At 43.5% G+C, this 16,836-nt stretch overlaps 1 protein-coding gene across 2 annotated transcripts in view; it reads left to right on the forward strand.

The window, feature by feature from the left end:
* The window catches only part of map4k2 (mitogen-activated protein kinase kinase kinase kinase 2), a 39,158-nt gene that overhangs the window by 3,131 nt on the left and 19,191 nt on the right, over positions 1-16,836 (forward strand). For both annotated transcript variants that reach the window (XM_079491479.1, XM_079491480.1), the window contains exons 2-13: positions 2,826-2,883; positions 3,149-3,239; positions 4,166-4,230; positions 5,055-5,110; positions 6,283-6,330; positions 6,507-6,549; positions 6,687-6,759; positions 8,366-8,497; positions 9,413-9,475; positions 10,837-10,918; positions 12,176-12,286; positions 14,312-14,393. In XM_079491479.1, coding sequence (XP_079347605.1) covers positions 2,826-2,883; positions 3,149-3,239; positions 4,166-4,230; positions 5,055-5,110; positions 6,283-6,330; positions 6,507-6,549; positions 6,687-6,759; positions 8,366-8,497; positions 9,413-9,475; positions 10,837-10,918; positions 12,176-12,286; positions 14,312-14,393 — 904 coding nt within the window. The remainder of the gene's footprint in view (positions 1-2,825; positions 2,884-3,148; positions 3,240-4,165; positions 4,231-5,054; positions 5,111-6,282; positions 6,331-6,506; positions 6,550-6,686; positions 6,760-8,365; positions 8,498-9,412; positions 9,476-10,836; positions 10,919-12,175; positions 12,287-14,311; positions 14,394-16,836) is intronic.

Raw genomic sequence — 16,836 nt, forward strand, 5'->3', positions numbered from 1 at the left:
ACAGATTCACAGTACATTGTAAAGTAAAGGGGGTGGGGGGGGGGGGTCTTTAGCTGAGGTTAACATGAAATGTGTCAACTAAGTAGTTCTCAACTGTGGAATAATGGGTGTTTTTAATTCCAGACTCCCAATCAGAGAGTGATTTATAGTTTGGTGGGAAGTAGGATTAACCCATAGAGCAGAAAATGTGAGGTCCCCGACCGACTTTAAATCACTCTCTCTGATTGGGAGACTGAAAAACAGCCAGTATTCATTAGCAGTTAAGAACTTCTTAGTTGACACATTTCATGTTAACCTCAGTGAAAGAAACCCTTCCAACCTACTTCACTTTACTTGACTTTTATATGTATGTACTGTTGTGAATCTGTCAGGGGAGAAGAGAAGTACTGCATGGAGAGGAAGAGAAGAATGAGGAAAGAATTTGAGATGTAAATAACTTGAGGATTAAAGGTGAGTTAGACAGGTTCCTTTTGAGAACCTGATAGTACAGTGAGTTGTGACATCACAACAATGTTTTCTAATCTCTCTGACACTTGGGGGGGGGGGCATGAATCTCGCAACATTTGTTAAAATGTTTGCAGTACAGATTAGAAGATCTACCTGTACAAGATCACAAAATGTCGCCAATGCAGAATACACTGGTTGTGAGCTTGTAGACAAGGGGCTCCATTTTCGTCACCGCTAAACCCCTTATCCCTTTTTTTTTTACTATTTTGAAAAACTGTTTTGAATAGTTCAATCTACATTGACACGTTGTGAGCTTGTAGACTGGCCATTTTAAAATAGTAAAAAAAAGGCAAAGAAGTTTAGGGATAAGGGGTTTAGCGGTGACGAAAATGGAGCCCTAGGTATTTTAGCTATTTGTCATATCAAGTATTTATTCAGGTAGGTAAGAAAATGTGTAACTGTTACAGATCCTCCGCTGCTGACACGGCTGCTACAGCTATTACTGTAACCATTTACCTACGCATATCTGCAGCTGCACTGTAGCATTTGGCTCACAGCCCACACATGCATTAAGGTATCATATAGCATCATGTAGAATAGAAGTGTGATCAAAAGTTCAGTGAAGTTTCCTTTCCAGCCCCACCCATTGTTACCCCGGGCGCTGTTATTTCAGGCTTTGCCGCCTAAAAAAAACCCTCTCAGAGATGTTTCTGTCACTTTAGTCACAGGAAGTCCTGTGGTATAACAGGAAAGAAAACAGGAAGTTGATGTAGCCGAGCCACAGGTTTTGAGATCGCTATGGGATAGCGATCTCGCTATCCCATTGGCTGCTGCCACGACCGTTGTGGATGCACAGAGTGAAAAAGCATTTTGCCTGACGTCACGTACAGTATGTGGCCTGTGAATGGCCCGTGAATGGAGATAATTGATGCTCCCTGCACAAACGAGGGAAGTTGTGAACGTAGCATAGATGGACACATTTTGAACAACATCCAAAGCCACCTTCCTTCTTCTGTCTGCATGCCGTTGTGACATTACAGCTAACCACATGTCACAACAGCATGCGTTGCTGCGTCGTGATCACAATCTCATTCTCCCACCTATTCCATTCAAACCGAGATATTTTGACTGCAAAATTCATAGCCATGCATGGTCGTGGTCAAAGCCTATGATTTAACCATTGTCATGTCCTGGAGGTTTATCACAAAACATAAATTACCGTGGGGCGACTGTGGCTCAGGAGGTAGAGCAGGTCGTCCAATGATCCATGGGTCGGCGGTTCGAATCCCGGCTCCTCCTGTCTACATGTCGAAGTGTCCTTGGGCAAGACACTGAACCCCAAATTGCTCCCGATGTACTGGTTGGTACCTTGCATGGCTTCCGACGCAATCGGTGTATGAATGGGTGAATGTAATGCACAATCTATGTAAAGCGCCTTGGATAAAAGGCGCTATATAAATGCACCATTTACCATTTATTTACCATTTTCCGTAATCACCTTTGTTCCTTTAACCACATGAATCCTAGCGTCCCTATTCGGGGTCGACCATTAAGTGAAAATGGCATATCTACAAGCTCACAACATACAACAAAGTGCCATTTTGTGAGCTTGCAGATCAGCTTCTTCCCGGCCGCAAAGAGATTTGGTGTAGACGGAAAAAAGGAGCGGACCAAGTACAAAGCCTTTGCGCACCCTGGTCAGCTAAGTAGGGTTTAAGTGGTTAATTATGGAATTTACCTTGGAACACTTGTTGTTCCTGATTAGGTGACCCGACTATAGTTGTATTGCATGTCTTGCCAACGACCCTGTATTTGTCAGGTGGTGACGAACCTCTCCAGTCAATGATTCTGTCATTAGTGCCATACACTAAGCTGGCCTTGTCGCTTGGGTCGTGTTTCTGGGTTCTCAATCATAACCCTAATACCGGTTATAGCATCATTACCAAGGTGGAAGCCAAGGTGAGATGACTTGCAGAAACTAATCTTAGTTTATCACCATTAAGATAAACAGAGCAGTTGGAGGGATGCCCAGAATCGTGATAGTGGAGGACAATGACAAAGCTCCAAGCTACAATGAAGAAAGCACATTTGATGCTGTTTCTGTATATATCAAACAACTAGGAATTCCAGCGCAATACTACTGATATTTCATATTATAATATCATATTTCATATTATCTGTGAGGCTCACAGCCTCACAGAGGCATCATTTGTAAATTTGATTTGTGAATGGTGGTGTTGTAATATCAGCAGCTCCCCATAATACCACTACAAACACTGGATATCAAAGATTGTAAGAGAAGTGACAAGTGAGTTCATACCAAAGTCCTTATGGCCCCCCTTTCAGAAAACTGTTTCTATTTCTCTCATCCTTTCCAGGCACGTATCATCAGGAACTCTGAAATTGCAGCCATCAAGATTGTCAAGTTGGATCCTGGTAAGCTAAAGCCTGATTTATAATTGGTTGCGCATGGTGTCTCGCATCTAAAATAGCAGTCGCAGTATGAATCAGGCGTAACATGACTTGCTCACAAATTGTTGTTAGTCACACTGTAATCTCGCAAGACTTGTTTTTACCGATGGGTTCCCAGATTGGGAACTGTGATTATAGGTTGCTTTTACTGTTCTGTGTGCTATGTGACACAAGTTTGCTGACACCTGAATACATGTAATCTCTAATCGATCAATCGTCTGCCGTTCAGGTGATGACATCACGTCCATCCAGCAGGAAATTACCATGATGAAGGAGTGCAAACACAAAAACATTGTGGCCTACTTCGGCAGCTATCACAGGTGCTGTACGGTTTTTTAAATCCTTTATTTAGAATGCGAGCGTCGATAAAACACAGGTGCTCTTTTTCAGCAGAGCTCAGATATTCACGTTCACATCTAATATTAAGTGACTCCACAGTCTACTACTTGAGCAGGCCAACTGGAGCAGTTGGAGGTTGCTCAAGGGTATTCTAGCAGTGTTTGATCAGGGCCAGGGGAAATTGTTCTTTTTTTCCTGCGTAGTTGGTGCAGGCAGGGAATCAAAACCGGCGACGCTTATCATGCCCGGTTTTCAGGCTGTGCTGTTTAGATCTGTGGCATTCCTTGGATTGTTGGCAGACGTGAATGTAGTTTGTCTCTTAGTTCCTCACACCACTGCCCCCAGAATGCAGAATTCCTTTCCCACTCCTTCTTGTGACTTGTTGTGTGTTCCTAATGGAGTTGCTCTGCATCATAGCTCACCAGTGAAATGTTTCATTTGGCATGCTTCTCCAACTCTGTCGTACCATGTACGACAGAGTTGTTTCTCATTTGTAATAAATCAAGTTTGATACTATTGCTCTGCAAACTCAAGGTCAGATTGTGCTTTTGGTGAAGCACACAAAACTCTGCTGCAGTCAGTCTTCTAAAAATGTCTCTAGAAAAGATAATCAGAACTTTGGACTGAATGTCCTTACTTCAACCCTAGCGTCCCTATTCTGGGGCGAACATTGGACAAAAATAGCAGATCTATGTGCTCACTGAGATTGTTGATTTGACTATTTTTTGGCAGATTTGGTGAAGAGGTAAAAAACAGGCATGGGGCGAGTAGAGGGGGAAAAAAGGAGTGGACCATGTATAGAGCCCTGTGGGACCAGGTCATCTAAGTAAAGGGTTTACATGGTTAAGCCTGGACAATAGCAGTGCATGTGTCAGACAACCAGGTAAAGTTGTGCGTCTCTTTTCAGGAACACCAAGCTGTGGATCTGTATGGAGTACTGTGGTGGAGGGTCACTCCAGGACATTTACCACGGTAAAAAGCACACTGCACGCTGTCTCTCTCTCCCTCTTCATATCTATGGAGCTATTAAAATGGGTTCAGTTCATCTTCCAACAGATCTAGTGTTTCTTCATGATTAAAAAACATCCATATACAGTACTTATTTACGCACTTTAAAAAAACATACCAACACAGTGCTGTATTGTGTATAGCTGTAAGCGTCGGTTCTTTATTTGAACTCCATACTGTGTATTGTACACAGTACAGTATGCTGAACATGATGTAAGCCAAGCCCGTTCGCCAGTTCCTCATTCATGTGAGGTTACATGATGCATAAACCTGTTTTTGATTAAAAGCAGAACACCCACCCAAGAATAGTTTGTGTTTATATTATATTTGTGAATATTACCTGTAGGCCCATAATATTTGTTGTTGTTCCTCTTGTGTGAGCACTGGCCATTACAGTGATGTAAATAGGTTTTGAATGTAATGAGTCCCGGGATGCAGGGATGGTCTTTTAGATGAGTCCCAGGGACATTTTATGAGTCCCACTTCAATGACGTTAGGAGTCATGTTTTGACATTTTTACAAATTGCAGCATTTAACTCCCATTTCATTTTATATGGTTATAATGTGGTTATATTCATGTAGAAAACAGAAAAGGAAATGATTATTATAACTAAAGCTAGCAAAAATAAACTAGAATAAAAAACAGTACAGTAGTACAGTAGTACAGTAGTGCATCCCGTGGATGTAGAGGTCGTTGTTTTATTGCGTCCCTTAACTATAAACTGCATTTTTGGATGCAAAATGCACCCTATTTTAATCTCTGCCATTAATCAAAGTATTCCTTGCAGTGACGGGCCCATTAAAGGAGAAACAGATCGCCTATGTCTGCAGAGAAACCCTCCAGGTAAGGTGTTTTGGGATTTCATTTCTCTCCCAGGGAGATGATGTCCACTGCCTGCATGCTAGACTCATCGCGTTGCGGCTCAGATTGCCAGGCAAATCGGGAATATACACTCTGCTGAGACGCTGAATCATACTGTTGTGTTTCCAGCCACAGTAGGGCAAAGTAGTAGTTAACCTAGCCAGATACCGCTAAATATAGCTGTACCGCATAGCAGAGAATAACAGAGTACAGCAACATCACATCTGTTGCTTCTCAATACTGTATATGACTTATTTGTTTACATTATCATCAATATTAAGAATGGCCTATTTGTATACACAGTCTATCAACCGCAAAACATTTATAGCAGTTAAACTATAGCAGGTGTCTATTGTTATACTTTAGTGTACATTCCAGGAGTCCATGTAATGTGCAAAATGGAAAGAGTAAAGCAGGCCTCTTTAACCCAACAACAGAACAGGTGCTACACGATTCTTGCTCAAATTTAGAAATGAGATTGCATAGTTGTCTGAATCTACTGTAGATCTCAATCTTTTTTTCGATGAATTGTGTAGCACTAGCTTGATGGCAAGGCTGTGGCTGAAGGTTCTTCGCCTCCTCGCTAACTCATCATGGGTGGGAGGGTTTCCTCAGGATAGCTTCCAGCTTCCTCCTCATCCTCCCCTAACCCCCCGATTGTCCAGTTTAACTCCAACTACAGAGCCGGCCTTCCTCAGCAGCCTGTTCAGTTTGTTAGTGTACACACACCATGTTGATATTAGGTCTGGTCTTTGAGAGCACCGGGGGCGCGTTCTGGTACAATGCAGCATGTCTTCCAGACGCTGGGGCTGTGTGTGTGTGTGTGTGTGTGTGTGTGTGTGTGTGTGTGTGTGTGTGTGTGTGTGTGTGTGTGTGTGTGTGTGTGTGTGTGTGTGTGTGTGTGTGTGTGTGTGTGTGTGTGTGTGTGTGTGTGTGTGTGTGTGTGTGTGTGTGTGTGTGTGTGTGTGTGTGTGTGTGTGTGTGTGTGAAGGGACAAACTAGGTCTAGGACATCTTGGTGGCTCAGTCTGCAAGAACAGTGACCACAGTGAGAAAACAGGGACACATTATTTCACCTGATATTAGTTATTGATGATTGATTTGTTTTCTGTGATTACCGGTATATGACCTTAAATATATATGATTTTTCCCCAGGGCTTGTATCATCTGCATGAAACTAGCAAAATGCACAGAGACATAAAGGTACAGTCATGTTCACAGTTTTCTTTTTTTCCCTTTTTCCCAGGGTACTACTTTAAGTTGTGGTCTACATTTAGATACTTTGTTAGTATTTCTGGGTGTGTGAGCGAGTGTCACATCCACATCCATTAGCCTGTGAAACAGAGCTCACATTCGCTTCTCTTCTGTCATATCCACAGGGAGCGAACATCCTTCTGACAGAGCGAGGAGATGTGAAACTGGGTCAGTAATGACCTATGCGTTGTGCATGCATACACACGCATGCATGCACGCACGCACACCCTGCTCGCCCAATATCATCATGGGTCAAAAATACTGTCTCATTAGATGTCATCCCCAATGCTGTCTCCCCTCTATAGCGGATTTTGGTGTTGCAGCAGAAATCAGCGCCTCTGTGGCCAAACGGAAATCTTTCATCGGAACTCCCTACTGGTAAGATAAATGTTCCTGTCCTGGCCTCGTCTGACATTGAAAATATAATCCCCTCATTCTTTACACACTCTTCTGATGTTGATGTGGCAAATTGCATGGAGTGCAGTGCAGGGTTCTACATTATACAATCGCCTGTGGGCCCATTTGTACACGTTCCTCGATATATTAACACATTAAAGGAAGGTTCAACAGGTAAGGGACAACTTCTGATATTTCCATACTAGTTCCTATCTAGACAACAATAGCAGTTGCTAAATCACACCTGTGTGAAGTGAGGGGCGCTTTACCAACCCTTATCATCTTACATCATCGCGATAACATAACAACATATGGCGATTTGCTCAGGGACAGACAAAACAAACATTAAACTCTGTCCATTGTCAATGGCGTTTTTAATATTTGTCTAGGAAAGACAAACATTAAACCTGTATATAGGAGGGGCTAGCGCCCCTCAAAAATAAAATAATCACATGGAAATTACTTAAAATAAAAAAATCACACCCGTATGAACTGAGTGGTGTAAGGTCTTATATAGCCTGATCAGCTGTGGTCTGACGTAATGTCTGACGTAATGAAATCACACCCGGGTGAACTGGGTGACCGTAGCAACCATGCTCATTTTTTGAGCACAGACAGACAGACAGACAGACTAACAAAGCCAGTTGTAGGAGTGGTTTACACCACTCAAAAAGTTCTCCGTAACTGTTTGTGTTGTCTGTACAAACATCAAAAATGCCACTTGACAATGAACGGAGAACTAATGTTTGTGTTGTCTGAACAAACATAAAAAATGCCATTGACAATGAACGAAGAATTTACTTCATATGTGTCTGATCAAATCGGCATATGTTTGTCGGTGGGAACCCTTGGCCAATAAGGGACCACCATTTTTGATGATGATGTACGTCTTGTACGATGATTAGATCGCCCCTCACTTCACACGGGTGTGATTTTTAAATTAAATGTATATTGATTAAATAAGTGTCCTTGATTTGTTTATATGGAGTGTTAGTGAGTTTACCAGGGTGTACTTCTCCCACTCCTGACATCACACAACGTTTTACTGGATGTGTCCTGAATGTTGGCGCCGGGCTAGATTTAGCAAAGTACAGTTTTTTCCTGTTCTTTAAATTTCCAGAATTTAAAATGATCTCCTGGCCTGACTTTAACTGTGTAATTTGCACCATGTGAATTCCTTCACACCCTTTATGTATGAATCCCCCCCCCCCCCCCCCCCCCCCCCCCCCCATTTAAAGGTATATTCAGTGATTTAACTTAATTCAAATATCACTTATTTTTTCTTATTTTTTGGATAATCCGCCCTACTATAAAGTGTGCTGACCATATAAGGAGTTCCTCCCTGTCCCCAGTGAGCCCCTGGGGTATAAAAAACCCTAGTTTCGGTTTGGGCTTTGGGTGGCAAAGCCTTCATCCAATCAGGATGAGAGGGGACTTCCTCCAATCATGATCGAGTGGGGCGGGCCTTGGTGCACGTGCTGTTGGTCTGTTGTACTTCCCCCACTGTAGAGTGTGCATGTGCACATCTTGTTACCGGGGCGGACCGTTTTTTTTTCCTAAATCACTGAATGCTCCTTTAATCAACCAGGATGGCACCAGAAGTAGCTGCTGTGGAGAAGAAGGGTGGTTACAACCATCTGTGTGACATCTGGGCCGTGGGCATCACTGCCATCGAACTGGCAGAGCTCCAGCCGCCCATGTTTGACCTCCACCCAATGAGGTGATTTCAGCAGCCGTTCTGACTCGGCACCGACAAACTGACTCCAGCACAGATGACCTGACTCCAGCACAGACGGCTGGCTCAGACAAGCATAGACACACACACACACACACACACACACACACACACACACACACACACACACACACACACACACACACACACACAGTGTGACTGGTCCAGTCCACAAGGTGCAAAGCGAGGGTACTGAACAACTGTTGCCAAATACGGGTAAAAAGGGTCATTTCAGATTTCAAACCCCGTTTGCTTTGACAGGTACCCTGAAAGCCGGTCATGGTTTATATGAATCATAGACCTCCTATCGTCTAATAAACACAGAGGGTTCGGTACGGTCCGCTGTGAGACGTTGGCAGAAGGCCCAGAATTCGCTACTCCTCGTGTTGGGGGGGGGGGGGGGGGGGGGGGGGGGTATTAATCGTTATGATGAACGTGGGGGATTCAGAAACCCATATTTGGTCAGAGGAGTTAGTACAATCCCAGCCAGTGTCGAGGTAGAGAGACATTTTGTTGTGTAACATTTGGCTGACTGGCTGTGTTTCCAGCGACAGTACACAGTATAAACCATTGAAACGTCTTTCCAGTGTCAGTGGGGTGACATTTCAAACTGTCTTGCAGACTGTTAGAAAGTAACGTATTACTTAAAGTAATATTATGTATTTTTCCAGTAACTGGTAAAGAGCGGATACGGAAACGATGCACACTTGCCTGTACGTGTGAATTATCGGATGCAGAAGGGCAGACCTTAAACCGTCCGGAACAAACTGGGCAGTGTGAGACTTTTGGGGACAAAAGATGCAATTACTTTTGGCAGGGAGTAATATGTAACTTTATTTTTACTAGTAACTAGTAATAGGTATTGACATTTTTGAGTAACTTTTCCAACACTGGTTGCAGAGCCCTCATGTTGATGTCCAAGAGCAACTTTCAACCTCCCAGACTCAAGGATAAGACCAAGTGGTGAGATTAAGTGTCCCTTTTTCCACATTTCTTATGTCCATAATTCTTTCCCCTGTCATTCTCTGGATCTGTATACATATTGTAAGACATCCTGTTTTGGAAATATGGGGCTAGATATTTTTCCGATCCCCTTATTAACACCCCGAACGTCTGGGGTTATTTAATCCATTAAATCATAGCGCCCAGCGATTTATAGCAGCGGAGCACTTTTACCGATGGACCGGGTGTTATCCCGGATGTGGCTGAAGCAGCTAGATGTAGCCAAAACACTAGAGGCGATCGACAACAACGGGAGGTATGATTAATTCTACCGCGACTAGCGACGGGACCGCGGTGGGCCGTCTTAACACATAATCTTTGCTTAGAATTGGACGGAATGATTTAGATCAAGAGTTATTAAGATTTTCGGTCTCGTCGGCTAAACAGGGGGGGAACATTTTCGATGACGTCCCACTGTTGCACAACATCGAATGTTGCGCAACAGATGCTCCCAGCCTGTGGAGCGATGCGATCGGTCTTGATATCAATAATATCCGTCCTTTTGATCAATCTCCGTCCTGGGCGCTGGGTGTTACTAATTGAAAGGGCGGAGAACTTCGTCCTGTGCACTCAGGGTGTTAACACATTCCTTCCCTCCCTCCAAGAAACAAAGAAGAAGAGCTCTCATCCGGCCGACCCGGAAGTGTTGTCCTCCATTGCCACGCCAGTCTCGCTCCAGGCTGTGTAGCGCCGACTGGACTATTATTATGCTTAGTGCGACCTTGAATTAATTTTATTAAGTTTTATTATGTTACTTTATCCCATTCTGAGCACTAAAAACCACTAATGAGTTTGTGCACGTGCGTGTGCACCGGGGATTAGCATGTAGTCTGTTTCTACCACAAAACATTTTAGATATTTTTGTAAAGCTGGATTAATGCTCTTTAATCAAATCTCGTAATCTCGTGATTGTCATATATGGACTAAATAGCTATTCACGAGATATCTCGAGGTTGGCATAGATTGGGTTCATTACTTTTCTCTTGGTTGGTAATTTCTCATATTCACACGCCACCCATTTTGTACTTTGTCTTTCTAAACATCTCATTTGTCTTCTGCCCTCCCTCTTAAGGCAGATTTATGCTTTGGCATATGATGGTGTTGCATGCCGCAATGTCACTGATGCAACGCGTTATGAGCTTGTAGATCTGCTATTTCTGTCATGCAACACCATCGTACATAAATTAAGCATTAAAAAGTTGCATAGAAACATTGCAGAGGTCTGAATTTCCCTTTCCACTCAACACTTCCTGGCTGACTTCTGTTTTTTCCCTCATCCACTTTTTACTCTTTCCCTCTCCCTTCTCTATCTCTCTCTGCAGGACTACAGCGTTCCAGAGTTTTGTGAAGATGGCGCTCATTAAAAACCCACGCAAACGACCCTCAGCTGAGACCCTGCTGCAGGTAGGTGTGCCGCCTCCTGTTGTTCATCATCACTGTCCCTGTGTGCTCTCTATAGTTTGGGTAGCACTGCTTTACTAGGACGTGAAAGGGTTGCCAGGTTAAAGTGTGTGATATCCCACACAAGCTATTCATAAATGCAGCAGCACCCTTTCATGTCTTGCTTTTGAGATTTAGGAAGGAATAAACTCCCACACACTGTCGTCCTAACCTGAATAGAACAGTTTATTAAACATTGTTTCATGGACTTTTTCTCCTACGCAACCAGTCACCTGGCTCTTCACTACAATTCAGTTTGTGTCATCACTCATCATGCAGAGCAACATGCAACAAAGTTAGCAGTGGGCAGTACAATACAGAATGTTAAATTTAAGACATTCACTACACTCACCCGCAAAAACACAGAAAGGCACAGTGCAGGCCATGCCACATCCATGATTGATATTACATATAAATGTATGACAGTTCTATTGCTGTTCATTTCTTTCTCAGTCCATTCTATTATTGATAAAGTGATAAAGTTTCTCTTCCAGGTTATTATACAGTCTTATCAGTGCATAGTAGTACAGTGAGGTTAGAGTAGACTAGAGTGTTCATCATTGACATTGTCCTTGGAGAAAAGCTATTTCTAAGCCTTGAGGTTCTGGCCTGGAGACAATATTTTGTACCGTTCCCCTTGGATCAGTGACGGTGCAGTTGCCATATCACACTGTTACGCAGGATGTTCTAATGCTTTCCACAGTGCTTAAGTGGACCCATTTCAATCCCCTCAAAAACTAAAGCCATTGTTGGGTCCTCTAATCATGGAGTCGTTAGGGATCGTTTCAGGTCATTAGCGACGTGAACAGCCAGGCACCTGAAGCTTGTCATCTTCAGCCTAGCCTCGGTCCCAGGCTTACTTATCTGCGAAAAGCAAAGCCTGGTCACAACCTAAGGCAGAGAAGCTATCGGCGGATGTATCCTCCGGAACATCCGTCAGATGTATTTCCCCCGGATACTATATTTTCCCGACCAATCACAACACTGATTTGTAAAGCATCAACGTAATTTCCTTGGGCGATACTTCCGCTTGCCCAGGGTGTCTTCAGCCTTAGCTCCATCGATGAAGATGGGGGTGATGTCTGCTTCTGTTGGTCTTTCAGACATCCCCTATCACTTCCTTTTGTGATGTTGTTATTGGAGCACCATCTCATTAGCCAAAGTGATTGTCCCTCCCCCAGGGACCAGTAAACACTTCACTATGCTTTTCCTTTCCTCCAGCATCCGTTTGTGACTCAGCTGCTGACCCGTAACCTGGTGATCGAGCTGCTGGACATGGCTAACAACCCTGAGCTCCATTCCACACACAGCATGGACGACAACGAGCTGGAGGTCAGTACACAGACTCTTGGTGTAATTAAGCAATTACTCAGGACAGCCCATGGTGCTTTATGTTATTATATCACACCTTCACGCCAGGCCAATAAACCCCTTAGGTATGACACAGTATAGCCTACTGACAATGTACTGGGGTGTAGGCTGGGATGAGTTGTTGCCATTATAAAATAATTACTGTCGCAGCCGAATCAACCCAGTGCGTAATATTAATATTATCTGATTATGGCTCTGACTATTAACTGATACTCATTGTCTAGGCATTTAGCTAAGGCTGTGTCATATCAGAACTCATTCAACTTAGCGCGTCAGTACAAGCTTGGTGTGAGTGTGTTCAATACCTGTCTCTCACAACATCGCTTACACCCACACCCTGGCATTCATGTCCTGTGGCAGCACAAAACACTAATCTATCCAGCTAATGTGAATTTCAGTTCAACCGAGGTATTATTTCCCTTTATCAATAGTGACATTGGCTATGAGGGTCATAGTTGCCAAATATGGCAACATGACATACATTCAAATGGGATGTGTAACGGGACGTGTGAATGTACCTACACATGGACATAATTACCGGGTTATACCACACCTATCTAGTCTACCAATTACATTGCATTATTTGACCACCTGTTTTATAAAGACAGAGGGTACAGTACAGGCTGAAAGATTTTGACAATGGACATACATTAAGACTAAGTGATTATACAATGTCGTCGTGTGTCCCTGAATGTGTTTTTCCCCACAGACAACACAATGAAAACACTAAAATGTGTAGACAATCAAAAGAAACATCTGAATTGGCATGATAGTGTAAACCCCAATCATCTGGTATTCCAAGTACCAGACAATTCTTGGCTCCATACTTTCTAACTAAGTAGCAAAATAGCAACATAATGTAGGACAGATAAGTAAATAGACAAACCAGCCCAGTTCTCTAATCTCTGTTCTGTTCTGGAGACAGGATCGGTAAACTGTGAGTTTAGTCATTCTGTAGAAAATGAATCATCGTATTCTATGTGAATGTGTTTGTCTTGCCAATGCTAACAGAGGACTTTGTTGCTCAACTTGACTTCAGTATCAGTGCAGTTATACCCAGACAGCTGCATATGCTGTCTATGCATGCAAAGTGAGAGAGACTTTGAGGGGAAATGCATTATTAGATAAATAATTATAATATAATATATTTACTTACATTTAGCTGAGACCACTGACTGGGAAAACAAAAATCAGACAAAATAGGCATATTCCAAAAAACGTTTTACTGGCCCAGTCAAATAGGAATTGCTTTGGGCTAATGATGGACATGCATATGGCTCTGTGTTGAGTTTGTTGGTAAAATCTAAACAAGGAAATGTTTGAAGCAAACTGAAGGAGTTGCACATGTGTGTGTATTTCAACAATGAGGAGTCAGTCAGTCAGTCAAACAGTAGTCTTGCATAGCCAGATAATCAGAGATCTCTGCCTCCCGAATACGTCTGGGAACATTACAATTCGGTGCAGAGAGGGGCACTAGCAACATACAGTATACTAGCCAAGTCTATGGACTTTAATGTTTGTTTAAACTAAATGACAACGTAAGGCGTCATGTGGCCGATATAAATAAACTTCACACAAGTCTGATTTTTATTAATTTTTTATCTTTATTTTCCACCCAGTTTCAGCCCCTACTTTGAACTTAGATGTCACTAATGTGTCACTAATTTAATGAATTGAATATGAAGGACCCAATGGAAACAAGCCATAGGCTTTCTTGGGTATTAGATCCTCTCAGCAGACCTTGCATTGAACTGTACTTTCATGTGCTTTTTTTTCCTGCAAACTGTTAATAATGTATTCAATCAATCAAAACCAGACATGTCGGCAAGCAGCGATATCTGACTACCAACAACATTGACTGTTATGGGCCGGTGCCTCCAGACAGTGTCTCTCCCACATCTCAGTCATGCTGTTCTAGGCCTGTGCCTCCACCCTCCAGTGTCTCTCCCACATCTCACTCATCCCCAGTACGTGTGTGGTTTACAGATCGGGGAAGTCGCTCCTGACAAGATCCGGTCAGCAGGGAAAAAACACCTTCCTGTGGAGAGGACTCTTTCTGAGGAGCAATGTGAGCACACACACACACACACACACACACACACACACACACACACACACACAAGCATTTGGGGGTGGTAAAATATGTATTTGGGACCAGCAGACACAGTAAATATCGATCTGCAGGCTGGAAGAGCGGCTAATTTAACTCTGCTCTTGTCATACAGTAGTTCTCTGTCTCTCTCTCAGACCCAGTCCCACTCACTACACACACAATTTTGTGAAAGGAGTTACACTGCTTTTTACTGGCATCGTAGTTGAACACTCCATGTCCATGTAAATATGTTTCACATTTCTCTTTCTTAGTTATGCCAACGGTCACACGCATCCTCTCTCTCTCGACCCACTAACCAGGGACAGGCTTCACGCACACGCACAAACATCCACACGCGTGCTTGCGCATTATCTCTCTACACACATTCAAGAGCTTTTCCCAGCAAATCCTTACACAAACATTTTATGAAGCATTTTGTTTATAGATATTGACGGTACTATATATGCCAGGATTAGAAATCGACGCACAATTATTACACATGCATGCAGCCTGGATTACGCTGCAATGATCTCTCCCGTCGCCTTTGATTCAAATGGATACTAGTCTCTAGGTCTAGGAAATGCACTTTAGTGAGTGTGTTTGTGGTGTGACAAGTGGCTACCGTGTTTGTGCGTGTAACCTTGTGAAGTTGAGGTTAACACCAGTCTTAAGGTCTTGCTCGATGACACACATTGGGGCCTCTTGACACAAGACGCACGTTGACAGTGGGAGCACTGTGAAGTCACTCAGGCAGGCGCCCGGCGCACATAGACCCGCCACTGTCCAGCACACACACGCACATGCCATGTTTTCGCTGCCATCCTCTGACGTGGACCCCTGTCCACACATGTGGGACATGGGGGGGGGGGGGGGGGGGGGGTCTCGGAACGGGAGGCCGCAAGCAGGACAGCAAGAGAGGGCCATGAGGGAAGCCGTGAGTGGGGAGTGACTGAGACGCTATTGTTCCGATTCATATCGCGGAGATTACAGCACTGACCACAGGGCGTGTTCATGGACAATGAGGCCACTCTTCAGCGAGGACAAGTGACACATATTTAGACATGATGTATGTACTGTATAGAAGTGCAGTGCCCAGCCCCAAGGACTGTCATTGAGGGTGGCCTGAGTAGGGTGGCCTGAGTAGGGTGGCCTGAGTAGAGCCACACAAATATATCAGCCCCAAGGACTGTCATTGAGGGTGGCCTGAGTAGAGCCACACAAATATATCAGCCCCAAGGACTGTCATTGAGGGTGGCCTGAGTAGAGCCACACAAATATATCAGCCCCAAGGACTGTCATTGAGGGTGGCCTGAGTAGAGCCACACAAATATATCAGTCCCAGCCCCAAGGACTGTCATTGAGGGTGGCCTGAGTAGAGCCACACAAATATATCAGTCCCAGCCCCAAGGACTGTCATCGAGGGTGGCCTGAGTAGAGCCACACAAATATATCAGTCCCAGCCCCAAGGACTGTCATTGAGGGTGGCCTGAGTAGAGCCACACAAATATATCAGTCGGCCGACCTCATTGTCAGTATCGTTGTATATGTTCTGAAATACATGCCGATTTTGTAGAACATAATGCATAAGAATAATATGCTTAAAGGACCACTTCACCACTTTTCAACATCTCTTCATATAATTGGTCCTCACTAATGTTCATGATAAAACACCACCATTTTTTCCTACTCAGTCTGTGTCTCATAGGAGGGCTTTGGGCAGTTCGGACACCCGTCCACCAGTGACATCATCATTAGGCAGATTCTTTTTTAAACAAGATTTGTTTTAAAATATATTTAGATTTGTATTATCGTGAGAACGATGGCTTCAACTTTTGCATTGCAACTTTTCAGGAAAAGAAAGCCTGCCGTTTCTATTAGCTTGGATTCACCATCGATGATGTCACTGGTGGACGGGTTTCTGAACTGCCCACAGCCTTCCTATGAGACACAGACTGAGTAGGAAAAAATGGTGGTGTTTTATCATGAACATTAGTTAGGACCAATTATAGGAAGAGAAGTTGAAAAGTGGTGAAGTGGTCCTTTAAGTTGGGGTAATTGAAAATGTGTGTTTTTGAGGGGCGCAGGCCCCTCCAATGCATGGCTTGCTGAAATTACGTCATTGGCCAGCCAGGTCTATGGACCTTTAATGTTTGTCGAGAGCCTATACATTTCCTGTCCAAGCAAAAGTAAAATCTTTGTAATAATAAAATTCCCAATTCCCAGGTTTACAGTTTCAGTTTCACAAAATAATTAAATATATAAGTGATTGTTAACCACTTTCATTAAAGAAATGTGTGTTGGAAAGTGTTGCAATGACTTGCATTGGTGTGGTCTACCTTAAAAAACGGTCTTTGTCCCAACCCAACCCTTTGGTGTGGTTTGGGCTTTAGATCCGGGCTGAGGTGTGTTCTAGAAAGGA

The sequence above is a fragment of the Electrona antarctica genome (assembly GCF_951216825.1).
Source record: "Electrona antarctica genome assembly, chromosome: 21".
Taxonomy (NCBI): Eukaryota; Metazoa; Chordata; class Actinopteri; order Myctophiformes; family Myctophidae; genus Electrona; species Electrona antarctica.